The following is a 15,490-nucleotide window of genomic DNA, read 5'->3' as shown; positions in this document are numbered from 1 at the left end:
AAAAAAACTGCTAGTTTACTACTCTGGTTTCTGCTCTCTCTTTGACCTTTTAGCTCTGGGGATTTTCCTTTCTGTTCTACATGCCTGCTATGCATTTAAAAGGCTAATATAATTTATCCATAATAAATAAAATAATTATGCTAGAAGCATAACCTCCTCCCCCTTTAATCATTTTTGTATACCCACACCCTTCCTATTCTTTAGGATGGAGCTCAAATACCATCTTACACGCAAAACCTTCCCTAATCTCTTTGCATCTGAAATAAGCACTCTGTAGTAGGACAGATAAAGACAGTGTCTTTAAGTGGATAAAATCCTTGATAAGACACTCTACTACCTAAGCAAAGCAGAGCGCCTGACCCATAGTAATCACTCCCTATTTTATTTTTTTGTTTGTTTATTTATTTGACAGAGAGAGAGAGAGAGAGAGAGAGAGAGAGAGAAAGATGGAGAGAATCCCAAGCAGGCTCTGTGCTGTCAGCGTACAGAGCCCAATGCATGACTCGATCTCACAAACCATGAGATCATGACCTGAGCCAAAATCAAGAGTCTAATGCTTTACTGACTGAGCCACACAGTTACCCCTCAGTAAATATTTTCTGAATGAACCAATAGCCAGATCCAAATCATCTTAAAAAGTTCATGACTTTTCTATTTCAGTAAACAGTATTACCATTTTTCTAGGTTATGCAGATTCTAAGACTTCAGAGTAATCCTAGGTTGCAATATGGTATCCTCTAGCCAATGTGGCTATTTAAAATAAAATTATAATTGATTAAAATAAAACTTAAAAATTCAGTCTTTCAGCCATACTAGCCACATTTCAAGTGCTCAAAAGCCACATGTGTCTAGTGGCTACCATAAGGGATGGTGAACAAACAGAACATTTTCCATTATCAGAGGAAAGTTCTATTGGACTATTCTACAGAGCTAGCACAGGGATTGCACTGACATAGCACAAGAAACTAACACATTACTGGTACAAAAGGGTTAACTTTTACAATCAAATGTTAAATAGTCTAAAATTATGCCCACTTCACAGAGGTTTATTCAAGAACTAAGTGAATTAATATATGTAAAATACTATCATAGATGATCAATAAATGGCTGTTCCTCTTGTGGAATACAAAAGATAAATTACCTATTTTACAAGTTCATAAACTATGTCTTCAAATCTGCACACAAACCTGCACATTTGTAAATCCTGAAATTTACATACAAAGAAAGTAAAAGGATATTTCAAACCACATTCTTTCAAATATGTACAATTTCAAGTCAATGCATCAATCTTTGTTCATGAGTAGAACACTGTGTTATAGAGTTATGAATAACTTATTTTTCTTTAAAGAATTGATACTTGTGTGTTTAATTTTTTATTTTAAATCTAGTATAGTTAACATACAGTGTTATATTAGTTTCGGGTGTACAATACAGTGATTCAACCATTCTATACATTACTCAGTGCTCATAAAGATAAGTGGATTAGTGTGTTTTATAATGATGTACCACCTGAAATTAAGTAATATTTTAAATGTAGGATGTCAATTTTCCTATCCTTTGTCGTATTAGACAACTTTCACTGACCTCAAAAAAGATAAAATGCAAGGAAAAACATTGAGTTTCCTCCTACAGAGGAAAGACAAAAATGAGGGGGGAAAAAACGATAGTTTATTATTAAGTGAAATAAAATATTAAGTAATCTGTGTGATGCAATGGAAAGAACACAGTTGTAAGAGCAGTTGTGACATTTACCCAAGTGCAAATCCTAATCCCCACTGTGTGATTTAGGAAAGTTACTAAGCTTTTCTGAGTTACAGTATTCTGACTTGGAAAGTAGCTATCCCAAAGGGTTGTTCCTTAGAGTAGAACAGAGTAAGCACACAATTTAACAATGAGAGCTGATTTACCAGTTCTGTACAACTAGCCAGAGATGGGGAACAACCCTCAATTCTTTGCATGTGTGAATCATCTTGGATTTGTATCTCCTTAGACTTTGAGAGTTCTCGTTGTTTAAATGGACAGTTTAGAGGAAAAGCAAGGCTTGAAATGATTTGCCAATGTGCTAATGACAACTGAAAAATTTAAGTGCACTGACTTGGTAAGGTTATTTTTGCCCATGTATTTTCACACTGGAAAGCTGGAAGTATGGCTGGCTAACTGCCAAGCAAATAAAGTTAAAATTTCAGTGGTTAATGATTTAAGGGAACCGTTGAAAATATGCAGGAATAATCTTCATATAGTAGTTAGAGTGTTTAACAAAATGCTCTTGCGTCTCTCACCTACCTTCTCTACTTTCTTTGAAGATCCATGAATCAGAACTGCAGTTACGATTCTTAGATTTCACAAATGTTTGAAATGCCACTGGTAATAAAATGAATTCCTTATACGGTCTCCTCTAAGTGATGACTGCAAAAAACCAATAAGAAAGTAAATTCTGGATATTCCAATTGAAGAGAGAAAAAATCTATGGAACCACTAGGCCCAAAGCAAAGCATAATAGAAAACGGTTATTTTTCTAAACTCCAACTTGGCCTTCTAGCAAATGTGATATTCCTGTTAATCGTTCAATCCTAGAGAGTCTAGAAGATTAAGTAACTTTGTTATTATACGTTGGGTCAAATGTTGCACGGAGAGAAATGGGGGGAAATCTGATGGTGCCACAAGAATTACAAAACGGCATTTGGGTACTGATTTACATAAATTTGGGAGGACTGGAAAAATTCTATCTCTGGTGTGCTCTCTGTTTTTCAAATGTAAACTAATGCAAAGAAAGCACCGTGTGAGGATATAAAGGACCAGCCATTTACCTTTCCGTATTGGGCTCACACACCCATCACTCCGCTCCACAACAGAACTGCGAGTGGTGAGCAAGCTTTGGATAAACACAAGGTCAACACCGATCTCACTTTCAAACCCGCCCCCAAGCACTCTACCAAGAAACTGGAACGCCTGCCTACTCAACCGCAGTTTTTGTGGGACTGGGGCGAAGGTTCCCGGTCGCCGCTTCAAACAAAACCAAGGCACTATTTACACCCTTGCCTTCTTCAGAGTTGCAAAGCCCTCGGAGCCCACTGGGGCCAGAAAAAAAGCGGGAGGCGGAGCCTGGCCCCCCTCGCGGAAAGGGGACCAGGCGGAAAGGAGAGGGAGGGGGACAGCCCAAGATTGGGGGCGCCAAGGTGAGGCGCGGAGACCTGAGCCCAGTGCAAACACCCGCCCCGGTCCCCCGAGTCCCCAGAAGCGCGCCCCCGCTCCGACCACCACCAGGTCTCTTCTCCCGCGCTAAGCACAGGGTCGGGCCAGCCGGCACGCGACGGGTGCTCGGGCCACGGGACTGGGGAGCTCGGGGCAGCTTCCACTTCCCCGACCCATCCGTTCCCATCCTTTGCCACACACCCCGACGGCGGTCTGGGGCCGGCCCTCACCCCCTTTGCGGCTCACCTTACTTGCATGAGACCGCCAGGGCGAGCCGCCGCGTCGAGAGCGGGCCTGCCGGACGAAGACAGGGCGGGCCTCCGGGGCGCGCTCCCGAACAGCCAGGCCAACTCTGGAGCGCGCTTTACAGCCCCGCGGAGCGCGCCCGCGCCGCCGCTCGTTCCGACCCTGTCTTCCTTTACGGCAATCGCGAAAGTGTCGCGAACGGGCAGCCGCCGATCAGAGTCACTCAGTCGGCTGGACTCGGAGGTCCTATTTCTATCCGTGTGCGTTCGGGCGTCGGGGTAAGGCTGGCGGACTTGGCCTGGGTAAGGTGGCCGGGTGTGACGGACGTGTTGGGGGTCACGACTCTCGAGAGGCGTGGAGAGGGAGTTGCATGCTCTGGGGTGGGGCAGCGGAATATAGGTGTGTATGGACTCGCGCGAGGCGAACGCAGTGCTTCCCCGCGCCGGCTGCTCTGGCTCGCGCGCGGGGTTGTGGGGAAGGCGAGGGGCGCCCGCTCCTCTGGCCACAGGTGGAGAGATGGAGGTGGCGAAGTGCCAGCGCGGGCGCCCGGGGGCTGCTGAGTGGGAGTCAGGATGCGGAGAACCTCGGCGGGCCGGGGCTGTGCGGGCCGAGGGGTGGCGGCGCTGCCCGAGTGGAACCGACCTTGCCTTGTCAGGTCCACACCCTCCTGCTCAGGTGCTGCCAAGTCCACCAGCCGTGTTGAATCTGGTGCCGGGGTGGCCTTCTCTTTGGAATGCGGGCTGGGCCACACTTCTTCCATCAGCAACTTTTCTAGAAATTTCAGCGTAGAGTGACAAGCTCTGAGATCGCCAGGTTGGGTTTATTTCAGCAGCATTCTTGGAAGTAGAAAGGACGGGAGGGTTGCTAGTGTTCGCCGGTGTTCCCAGGATCACTGGGATGCGTGGGATCTTTACGGTCAGCCGCGTTTAACCTGTTTTCTCCAATTCGGTGCTTGGCGTTTTGGTGTCATTTTGCCATTTTGCATCCTGGGTATCGAATATGTACTTTTGCTTGAAGTCTATTAGTTCATTAATGAATCCATATTATGATAGGCAAATTCATAGTTATCTTTCCGCAAATATTAGTGTCTTATCTTGTATGTGGACAGAGTAAAGATTCGTTTTCGACTCTCGAACTGGCAGGAATGTGTTCAGTGCTTGTATTTAATTATCTCACAAGTTAGACTGTCATAAGGACATTTAGCATTACTATTTTAGAACCATTGGCGTTCACATAAAGTTCCAGCTATTAAAGTTCCAAAAGCATTTACTTTGCCACTCATTTGTTCTGTGCTGGGAAAAACCAGTCACAGCCCCTTGTACAACTTATCCATACAATGCTTCCATTTGAGAAATAAGTTCGATAAATCTGCCGCTTGTATTAACCTGTTCCAATGGAGGCACCTTTATTAATTGTCCAGTTGATAGATTATTACTGAATATTTACAACAGTTTTTTTATATATTTATTCTCTCTCCCACATCCAATCTCTCTTGAAATTTACATTATCCACACTTGTGTGAGTTGGATAACTCTAAATTTTGTTGTATCCCAAATTACATTTTATTACATAGTCAGTTTTTCTCGGCAGCAGGCTAAAAGTGCTTGGTGATGTTCTTTTGAGGGTCATGCTGTGCTGTCCTTTTTAATGGAAAATGAACCTAATCTATAAAATGCCAGACTTTTGGGGTTTTTCCTTTTTTTCTGGAGGAAGTCATTTCCTTTTTTTTTTTTTTTTAAAGGAACGCAAGATTTCACTTCAGCAAAACAGTAGATCTAAATTACGTTACACAGCACTGTTTTTGCTTCCAAGTCTGCTGAAAAGGCTTTTGTTTTTGCTAACTTGTTCTATGTTATCACTTGTTAAATAATGCTGAATGTAATCCTGTGATCCTATTAGTTTTCCTTTTTTTTTTTTTTTTTAACTTTTTATGATTTGCTCTGCCGCCCAAATAGCGTTAGCCATTCCTGCGTTCCTTTAGTAGTGTCATAAAGTTCGGAAAGGGCTGTGTGGTCACCGATTCCTGTGACTATAAACACACTGTTGAATCAGTGCAGCTCAGAATTGGGCACCCTGAGATGTGGGGGGAGGGGAATTCTGGACTTTCACACTACAGGTTGGCTATTGTGTAAGCTTACCTTATGTTCTGTGGAGCAGTTGGAGATTCCTTTTTCAGTGGGATGCTTGTCAGATGTTCCCCAAAGCTGAACACAGGAACAATGTAGGCAGCATGCCATTATTCTCAGCTGCTATAAGCACAGATGTTCTATGCCATAGATGGACGTCCACAAAATGTGTGTAATTTTAGTAAAGGTATTTGTTAAACACCTCTGATTATATTTTTGTACCTCTATCAGGATTTTCATATAAATATTCATGTCTTCACAGAGAAAATCTTTTGTTAGACCATATGTGCCCCCTCCTCTGGACTCCCACAACGGTTTGTTCACAGCACATTAGAACTTAGCTCTTTATAAGACAGACAGACACACACACACATACACACACACACTGCCCTGAGCTTCTTGGGGGAATGGATTGCACACTTCAGTCTTTCTGTTTCCTCAGGGTCTAGAACAACTAGGTGCTCATCAAATACCACATAAATAATTTTTGTTCCTTGTTCCATAAATAAGGCCTAATTACCCACTTAGTGTTAGGTATGGTGTGAGATTCTTGGAAAAGAATGTTAAGACAGGTGTGGTCTCTGCCTTCATGGACCTTATAGACCAGTGTGGGGAAAAGACCAAAAACAGCAAGACAAACAGAAGTTCAAAATGTGGTTAAGTGCTCTGAAAGGAATATTGCACTAGGGCCAGGTTGTAACAGAGAAGAGGCATTTGCTGATTACAAGTAAAAAGGTTACAACCACTGTAGGCCTGTGATCAGTCTTTATACTAAACTGGATTCCAGATAATTGGAAGTTTTTTCAGTTTAAAATACTTACTTTTACTATTATGATTTATGAAACATACCTTCAGTTAATAAATAGGCTGTGCTACAGAATTACAAATTTCTTTATAAGCTTATTAATGGCTTTTCAAAACATCAGAATAAAATCTCAGTTCCTTACCATGGTCTATAAACCTCTGCATTCTCTGGCTTTTCAGACTTTATTTTATGTCACTCTTCCTTGTGACTTACTTCTGTCCAGCCACAGTGATCTCACAGATACCGGAACAAGACAAGCCCTCTCTTGCCTCAGGGCCTGTCCCTTTGCACAGCTCTTTCTCCTGCTTTTGGAATGGCTAGCTCCTTTCCATCCCCTGAATTTGGTATAAATGGTGCCTCTTCAGAGATTTCAATTACCTTATCCAAAATGTGCACCCCTAGCTATTTTCTGGCTCCACACCTTGTTTTCCTCATAGTACTCATCACAGTATATGTAATGCTATTTGCCCATTTACCTGTTTTCTGTTATTTGCCTTTTGGATATGGGAACCAGGACTCCGTGTCCTGTTTACTGCACTCAATGTTGGCTGAATGCGTTTGGAACTTAGAATTCATTTTCTCATAAAAACTTATGACTGGTGGTTTGTAGGCTAGCTAGCGGTAATTTCAACTCCTTACATTAATTGTTTTAGTTCTTTAGGGTGTGGCAAGAAAAGGACAATTTCTCTTTACCCTTTTGGGCATAGGCCTGACTCTATGTAAAAATTTCAAGTGGCTAGAATAATTTTTGCACTATTAGTTTCTTCTTTCCATATTCCCATTCCACATCCTATTTCCCTTTTTCTCCATAAAGTTCTGTCTTCCTATTATAGTCACCTACTCTGTTGCATTCCCTTGCACTCCCAGCTTGCTTTTCATGCACTGAAATGCAAAAGCTCCTGTTTATTTCTCGAGATTGTTTGAATTGCAATAGTCTCTGGATCCCAGATGTTACGGGATGAAGGGAGAGCGGAGACTGGGCTGGTGGGAGCTACAACCTCTGTGTCTATCTTCATGTAGTGAAAGGAAATTAGGGATCTGTAGGTCAGGGACCACATGTATCCGAATTTATATTTGCAATCTTGTTGCTAATAGCTTCACAGAGACAGTGTTGCCAAATTGCAGCTTTTAAAAATCTATTGCCTTTTTTTCTTGTACCAATTATGTAAAAGCTAGATCTAGAAAGGTTTGTCAAAATGTAGATTTTTTTAAAGAGAGAAATCAAAGGTTAAAAAAATGTAGGTCAGAGGGGGAAAGCACTCAGAAGGAAGGTATCAGTTTATCAAATAATCCTGCCAAAAGCTTAAACTTAAAACCATTAGGATCAGTTGCTTGTGGTTATTTAGTGCCAAAAGCAGGTTACACCCTCAGTATGTCACCTGTTTTTTTTTTTTTTACAATAGGAAAATGGAACACCACAATAATAAAATGTAAATATGTAAACTGAGTTGACTAAACTTTTTATTCTCATTTTAAATTGAATTCTGTAAGAGCTGATTTATTATAGCTCACCAAATGTGAAGATGAATCATTTGACAACAGAAAATGTGACTACTGTAAGGCTAAGTATTTGGTGGCCTGTCACTTTCTCAAAAACGATCTTGTAAAACCAGTTGTTTGACGTTAATCAATTGCCTTGTGACACGCTTGGGTATATGGAAGAATTCTTTGAAATAATAAGATATGAGCTTTGATTTGCCTTGGTTTAAAACATTACTTCAGTATTTTTACTTCTGAACACTTCAGTTAGTTAAGTTGTGGCACTGGTGATTCTTTTTAAGCATTTTGAAAATTTATTTAAGGCAGTTGATGATTACAGTAACTTTTCTGAACCAACTATTGAGATACACGATTGAGATTTTGGATGTCCCTGTAGATCATCAGTGACATGGAAACTTTGGAATTTGATAGGTATGGGAACAGAGGGAAGAAGTCTTGGGCATGGTTGATACTGGGTCCATTGTCAAGATGCACTAGTCCCTGTGTCACAATCTTTATTCCCATAGTGCAACATTTATGGGAATTTCATACTGCATTTTGGATGGCTTTCTACCAGAAGATTGAAGTGTACCTCTCTTGGTTCAATGCCACTACCCTTTTAATTTTATTGAAATTATTCCTTTATTTTTCCCGCATAATCCTCTTATGGCTTTCCTTTCTTCTGCTTTGTAACCATGAGTTTCCTACAAAATTTTTTATTCTTTTCCTTTCTTCTTCATACTTAATCCCTTCAAGAACTTTTCTACTTTCTAAAAGAACTAGACTTTAACTTCTAAGTTGATAACTTGAAATTTTTATCTCTTGCTCAAACTCCAGGTATTTGATCTTGTCTACTTAAAAGTTACTTTTATGTCTTTCTTACCCACCTCCCCATCCCTAAGTCTCCTTCCATCACCCTTCAAGCCAAAATAACTGGTTTACTTTCCTCACTTCCTTTTTGACACTAGTACCACTAGTCGCTGATGACTGTTGGTTCATGTTTTCTTCTTCTGCTCCTCCAGCTTTTGTATCTCATTCCTAAGTGCCTTCCCAGGAGTCTTCCTTCTAAATAGAAATTACATACAGATTTGACTTCCACACGTCCGTTTTTACTACCCTCTTCTAGGCACTCACCACATCAAATGTTTAAGGTTACCATACTAACTTTTGAGTATTCTCACTACTTTCTGTATTCTGATGAATGTATGTATATATAACTTCTCTTTAATCTTGAAAATATTTTTGTCATTATTTTCTTATGTTGCTTAGTAATTTATAATGATTATGTTACCTTTAATCTTTTCTAAGTCAAGTGCAAGTACTTCTGTGATTAAACTCAAGGTCCTTTATGAACAGTGACCACTTAATACACTGATATTTTTTTCTTACTATGTCAGTTCATCAGGTCATTCTGCTAATACAGGCATTCTGTCCTCTGAAAGTTAATTGTTGGGGGTTTTGTTTTGTTTTGTTTACTGTTCTTCACCCTGTCTCATTATCCCTTTCCACTAAAAGTTTTCTCTTTCTCTTTCTCTTTAGCTTAGACAGAAACCCTGTGTTTGTGTGAACTGGACTTACATGAGCTTGGACAAGTTCATTAACCTCTGTGCCTTAGTTTCATTATCTGTAAAAGTGGGGATAATTGATAATCCTGACTTAGAGTTATTGTGAGGATTAAATGAGTTAATATGCGAAACATGCTTGAAGCATTGATACATAGTAAGTGCTCAATGTTAGCTATTAGCATTAAATAAAAATCTGAATTAAGAGTCATTTTATTCAAGTCATTCTTCTGATATTAATACTAATTCGCTAGCTATCTTTGGGTATGCCTTTGGACCTCAGTGTTCATACATGTAAAATGATTAGGTCATTTCTAAGGTTTATTCCATTATATTACTGAAATCAGTGAGAGAGAGAGAGAAAAAAGCGAGAGTTTTGAAGTCAAACAAACTATAAGGTATCAGGAAGTATATTAGTATTAAATCCCTTAATATTTTTGACCTGAGGGTGAACTTATTTGACTTCTTTTGGCTCACTCACACCCTCAGTAAAAATTAGAACTAAAAACAGGTCCCTAGTGTTCTTCTAATCCCTGTTTGATGTGCATTAGTTACCAGTTTGTTTTTAAAATTTACTGACATTGACATAAATAGTGGCTGACAGATGTATCTTTTTTTCTTTTTTCAGGTAAAGACCAGCCATAAAAAGCTGTGAAACAAAAGAAATTATTCTCTTCAAATAAAAGACAGCCAAGATCCATGAGTGGGCATCGGTCAACAAGGAAGCGATGTGGAGACCCTCACCCGGAGTCCCCTGCGGGCTTCGGGCATATGGGTACTCCAGGGTGCGTGTTAAATAAATTGTTCCAGTTACCCACACCACCGCTGTCAAGACACCAGCTAAAGCGGCTAGAAGAACACAGATATCAGAGTGCTGGACGGTCCCTGCTTGAGCCCTTAATGCAGGGGTATTGGGAATGGCTTGTTGGAAGAGTTCCCTCCTGGATTGCCCCAAATCTCATCACCATCATTGGGTTGTCCATAAACATCTGTACAACTATTTTATTAGTCTTCTACTGTCCCACAGCCACAGAGCAGGTAAGATGAATTTGATATATATATATGTGTGTGTGTGGCATATATATATATATATATATATATATGCCACACACACACACACACCCAGAACAATGTAATTGGGATTTTAGGTCATTTTTGCTAAAGATAAGATGATGTGACAATTACTTATCAACTGTTCTTTTTTTTTTCTAATGTTTTATTTATTTTTGAGAGAGAGAGAGAGAGAGAGAGAGAGAGACTGCGTGAGCTGGAGAGGGTCAGAGAGAACGGGAGACACAGAATCCAAAGCAGCTCCAGGCTCGAGCTGTCAGCACAGAGCCCGACGTGGGGCTCAAACTCATGAACCGTGAGATCATGACCTGAGCTGAAGTCGGACACTTCACCAGCTGAGCCACCCAGGCACCCCACTTATCAACTGTTCTAAAGGATTGTATCATATATATTATTAATAAAGCTTATAACTATGACCTACTTTATTGGCTTATGAAACCCAGAAGCAAAGGGTAGAGTCTGATTCTAGTAGGTAAATCAGAGATTTACATATAAGGCAATCCTTTTAAAATCCGTAAATCTCAATACAAAAAAGTTTTTTAATGGCTGGATTTTTTTTTTTTAACTGCTGAATGAAATCTTAGCAAAGTTTAAAATGATCAGAGAGAAAAGGTTCTGGAAGGGAGATGGCACCATTATAAATCAATCTTATCAAAAGTGGTTCCCTCTCCATTCCAGTGAGAATAGTTTGACTATCTCTTTTCTCTTCCTGTAAATACATGTGACCGATAAACCTCAGATATATCTATATTATTCTAACAAGGCAAAAGAAGTGTGAGAAATAGTCTGTAGAATGCATTTCCTCTTCTGGATCCTGCAATGGCTGCCATTAAGAAGAGAAGCGGCTGTTGCTGACAAGGGGTGTCTTCTGGGACCTTCAGTACGAGTCTCTCTACTGCTGGTCCCGCCTTTTACCCTCTGTGCTCATTACTTTAAACCAAAACTGAAACTACAGCTCCTTACCAGAACAGGAAAATTGATGTTTATCTCTTTGGTTTTAAAACTTCCTTGATAAAAAGGGAACCAGAGTAGTTAGGTAGATGGAGGAGAATCAGAAACCTTTGTTGTGCCTCTCCGAGTGATCAGTCACATGTAACCAAGAAGATAGAAGATGATTCTCAACTAAAGGTGTTGAAGGTGACTCTGAACCATATGAAATCATAATGGTCACAATAGGCCTCACCTTGTTTTAAGCTTGAAGTAATCATTTTTAAGTAGTCTTTTCAGATTATTTGTTCTTTGTAAAATTATCACCGTCCAACCCCTCTGTCCCTTTCTGTTTTTATCAATTCATTTGTTTCTCTCTCTCTCTCTCTCTCTCTCTCTCTCTCTCTCTCTCTCTCTCTATATATATATATATATATATATATATCTCCCATTAAAAAAAAAATTTATTTAATTTTGGAAGAGAGAGACAGAGTATAAGGAGAGGAGCAGAGAGAGAGGGAGACACAGAATCTGATGCAGGCTCCAGGCTCTGAGCTGTCAGCACAGACACCGATGTGGGACTCAAATTCACGAACGATGAGATCATGACCTGAGCTGAAGTCAGATGCTTAACTGACTGAGCCACCCAGGTGCCCTACATATATCTCTTAAAGTATATGGCTACAGAATGTCACAGTTACTTACAAAACACACTTTTTTTTTTTTTTGGTCTTCTTCCAAGTCATTTCTTAATCACCCTTGAATACTTTTATTTTAATTCCTCTTCTCCTGTACGAATACAGTTCCAAACAGATTGTATGACTATATTTCTGATTTTCTATAATTTTCTTAATTATCTTGCTTCGTATCAGTCAGGAAACTTAAAACCCAGTATGATTGTTTAAATGTGTCCTGGGATTTTTTTATCCCGTGTCCTTTGAACTGTTTTACCCGTGGCGTCTTTGAGGACCCGATAGCCACTTCCAGAGGAACTTGGCCCAGGTCTCACACATCCTCAGAGTTACAGCAGAACCACAGGGAGGGGTGGTAATTCTCATGGAAGCCTTCTAACAACCCTAAGCTAGTTCCACAGTGGGGATCAGGGAATGGGAGCAAATTCAAAGGTAGCTCAACTGCTAATATTTATTGAATACCCCAGAGCATACCATGTTCCTTGTAATACTTTTCTTCAGCCGCTGTGCTTACGTGATTTGGAATTATTGGAATAATCTTGGCATTTATTTAAATCTTTGAAGAAACTTCCTGAATGAGAACTGATCAAATTAAACAGTACTTTTCACAGTGGCTGCTAGGAGGAATCAAGGTAGAACATGACTGAGCCACTGTTTGGTGCTCTGCAAGGGAAGGTAGTGTCCCACAAAGGCTATGCCTGGAGCGTTTATAGCTGCACAGTTGACCCTTGTTAGGTTTGAGGTCACAGTGCGTCAAACAGGTCTTGGCTGTCTTCCATGATATGCTCTTACTATCTCTGTGATCTTCAGTATATTATGTACATTCTCTAAGTTCGTTTGTTTATCCTTTGAAATTTTATTTTGTGGTATTGAAAGACTGAAAGATTGAAAGTCCATTTAGACTACCTAACTTACAATGCTCAATGAGTAATTATTATTTCATTGGTCAAAAAATTAAGTATGTAACATGTTCTTCCCCACAACCTCCCTCCCATTCCTGATTTCCTCTAATAAAATATTTATATAAGGAATCACAAATATTTTTTTCTTTATCATTGTTTTGGAGTCAAAGAGTTCTGTAAATTTACTACCCAGGGATGTTCTCATTCCTTATGACTCTAAATCCTTTGGGTGGGTGAGCATTAAATTTCATGTCTCCAGGTATTGTGAACTTTCCATATATTTTTTGTTATTTCTTTTAATACATTAGAGTTTCAGATACCAGTCTTCCTAGTAGAAAAGAATGTGATTATTGTAATGGTTTAAGTGGAATTTGTCTTTTTTGTTATAAGAAAGCTTTCCAGGGGCTCAGTCGGTTAAGCATCCAACTTTGGCGCGGGTCGTGATCTCATGGTTTGGGGGTTTGAGCCCCACGTCGGGCTCTGTGCTGACAGCTACCTAAGAGCCTGGAGCCTGTCTTTGCATTCTGTGTCTCCCTCTCTCTCTAACCCCCCTCCCCCCACTCATGCTGTCTCTCTCTTTCTCTCAAAAATTAAAATTAAAAAGTGTTAAAAAATTTATTAAAAAAAAAAAGCTTTCCAGTAGATGAGAAAGGAAAATCAGTCCTTAAGTTTTAAGTTACTGAGGTAGAACTATGGACCTAATCCTTTAAAAGCGAGTCTATTTATTTAAAGAGAGAGAGAACTCGCAAAGGTGTGTATGCGAGGGGCAGAGAGGGTGAAGAAGAGAGAGAATCCCAAGCAGGCTCCAAGCTGTCAGTGCAGAGTCCAACACAGGGCTCAAACCCATGAACCCCAAGACCATGACCTGAGCCAAAATCAGAGCCAGATGTTTAACGGACTGAGTCAGCCAGGTGCCCCATCCCTTTCTATATGTATAACAAAATATATTTGTGATTTATTTCTTTTTCCTAATTTTTTAAATGTTTTATATATTTTTGATACAGAGAGACAGAGCATGAGAGGAGGAGGGGCAGAGAGAGAGGGAGACACAGAATCTGAAGACAAGCTCTGAGCTAGCTGTCGGCACAGAGCCTGACACGGGGCTCGAACCCAGGAACGTGAGATCATTATCCTGAGCCAAAGTCGAAGGCCTAACCGACTGAGCTCAGACCCCTGATTTATTTCTGATACTATGCATTTAAATCTCCTTAGCTAGTATCTGATTTTATTATCATAAGTTAATTTGGAATTTATCTTACAGCATGATATATGTTACATATGCTTGAGCTACCCTCACAGCATAACACAGATAAGGGAAATTGGTGTTAGCTATTTCATACACAGGAAAACTAGAATGAACTGAGCTATCTGTTGTTACCAGTAAGAGATCTATCAGGTTTAATTAAAACATTTTGAAATATGACTATAAGAATTTTTCATTTTAATATTCATCTGCTTTTGTTTTATATTGCCAAACAAAATCCTTTTGATCAACTTGCTAAAATACTCCTTAGACTTTTTTCAACGTAGAAAAATGGAAAGAAAGTTAAAGTGGGACATTGCCCATAATCTCATTTCCCAGTTGACTCCTATTGACTTTGAAAAGAAAAGGGGAGGGGTGCCTGGATGGCTCATTTGGTTAAGGGTCCAACTTCAGCTCAGGTCATAATCTCACAGTCTATGGGGTTGAGCCCTGTGTCGGGCTCTGTGCTGACAGCTCGGAGCTTGGAGCCTGCTTCGGATTCTGGGTCTCCCTCTCTGCCCCTCCCCTGCTCACACTCTGTGTCTCTCTGTCTCACCCAAAAAATAAATAAACATTTAAAAAATTAAAGAAAAGAGAACCATTACATAGTTGGAAAAATGCAAACAAAAAGGTATAAAACAAAAATAAAATCTTTTTTTTACCTGGCTTTCCTTCCCACTCCTACTTCCAGTTCCTCCTCTTACATAATATAAACAAGTTTTTGATTTATGCTCCCAGAAAAGGGGGGAAAATCACTATTGCATCAGCACATGTATACATTTGTATGTATGTAAGCCCTTAAGCTCTGTTTCAAAAGCTCCATAAAACCATATGGTTTTTAGAATTTTTCACCTGAATTGACTCATAGAAAAGCATCTCTGCAAGATTTTGCAAGTCAGTAATTGCCCGATGTGATAAGATTATTTGCTTATGACTATTCTTCCCCACTCACCTATTAGAGTGTAACGGGCTCCTGAATGATACACTTGTTCCTTTATTGATTCAATGTATCTCTCAGGCTCTTAACCCAGCTGAGACCATGTTTATTCCTGAATGAGAAAGCTTCTTCCTAAAATACTTCAGAGTTGTGAATGAATGGGAACAAGGAAGAAATATATAAATATTACTTTAGTTTTCTACAGGTTCAGAGGAAGAAAGAATAATCTAAAACCAGAAGACTTTGCTCTCTCTTATGCATATGTATTTTTTTTTTACTGTTTTTATTTACTTTAAAGAGAGACAGCA

At 39.9% G+C, this 15,490-nt stretch overlaps 2 protein-coding genes across 13 annotated transcripts in view; one reads left to right on the top strand and one right to left on the bottom strand.

The window, feature by feature from the left end:
* Positions 1-3,561, bottom strand: part of DRAM2 (DNA damage regulated autophagy modulator 2) — a 19,588-nt gene extending 16,027 nt beyond the window's left edge. For 5 of the 10 annotated variants that reach the window (XM_029948124.1, XM_029948125.1, XM_029948126.1 and 2 more), the window contains exons 1-2: positions 3,439-3,551; positions 2,284-2,406 (exon numbers count right to left, since the gene is read on the bottom strand). The gene's annotated coding sequence lies outside the window, so the exon portion shown is untranslated. Of the gene's footprint in view, positions 1-2,283; positions 2,407-3,438 lie in introns of those variants that run through there. The other 5 variants (XM_029948122.1, XM_029948123.1, XM_029948120.1 and 2 more) reach the window with 4 other exon arrangements.
* Positions 3,562-3,635: 74 nt separating this feature from the next.
* Positions 3,636-15,490, top strand: part of CEPT1 (choline/ethanolamine phosphotransferase 1) — a 39,037-nt gene continuing 27,182 nt past the window's right edge. For 2 of the 3 annotated variants that reach the window (XM_029946845.1, XM_029946847.1), the window contains exons 1-2: positions 3,636-3,716; positions 10,039-10,448. In XM_029946845.1, the coding sequence (XP_029802705.1) occupies positions 10,110-10,448 (339 nt within the window). In that variant the 5' untranslated portion in view covers positions 3,636-3,716; positions 10,039-10,109. Of the gene's footprint in view, positions 3,741-10,038; positions 10,449-15,490 lie in introns of all 3 variants that reach the window. The other variant, XM_029946846.1, reaches the window with a different exon arrangement.

The sequence above is a fragment of the Suricata suricatta genome, chromosome 8 (genome assembly GCF_006229205.1).
Source record: "Suricata suricatta isolate VVHF042 chromosome 8, meerkat_22Aug2017_6uvM2_HiC, whole genome shotgun sequence".
Lineage (NCBI taxonomy): Eukaryota > Metazoa > Chordata > Mammalia > Carnivora > Herpestidae > Suricata > Suricata suricatta.
The sequence above is the reverse complement of the archived record's forward strand: the minus strand, read 5'-3'. Positions and strand labels throughout refer to the sequence as shown.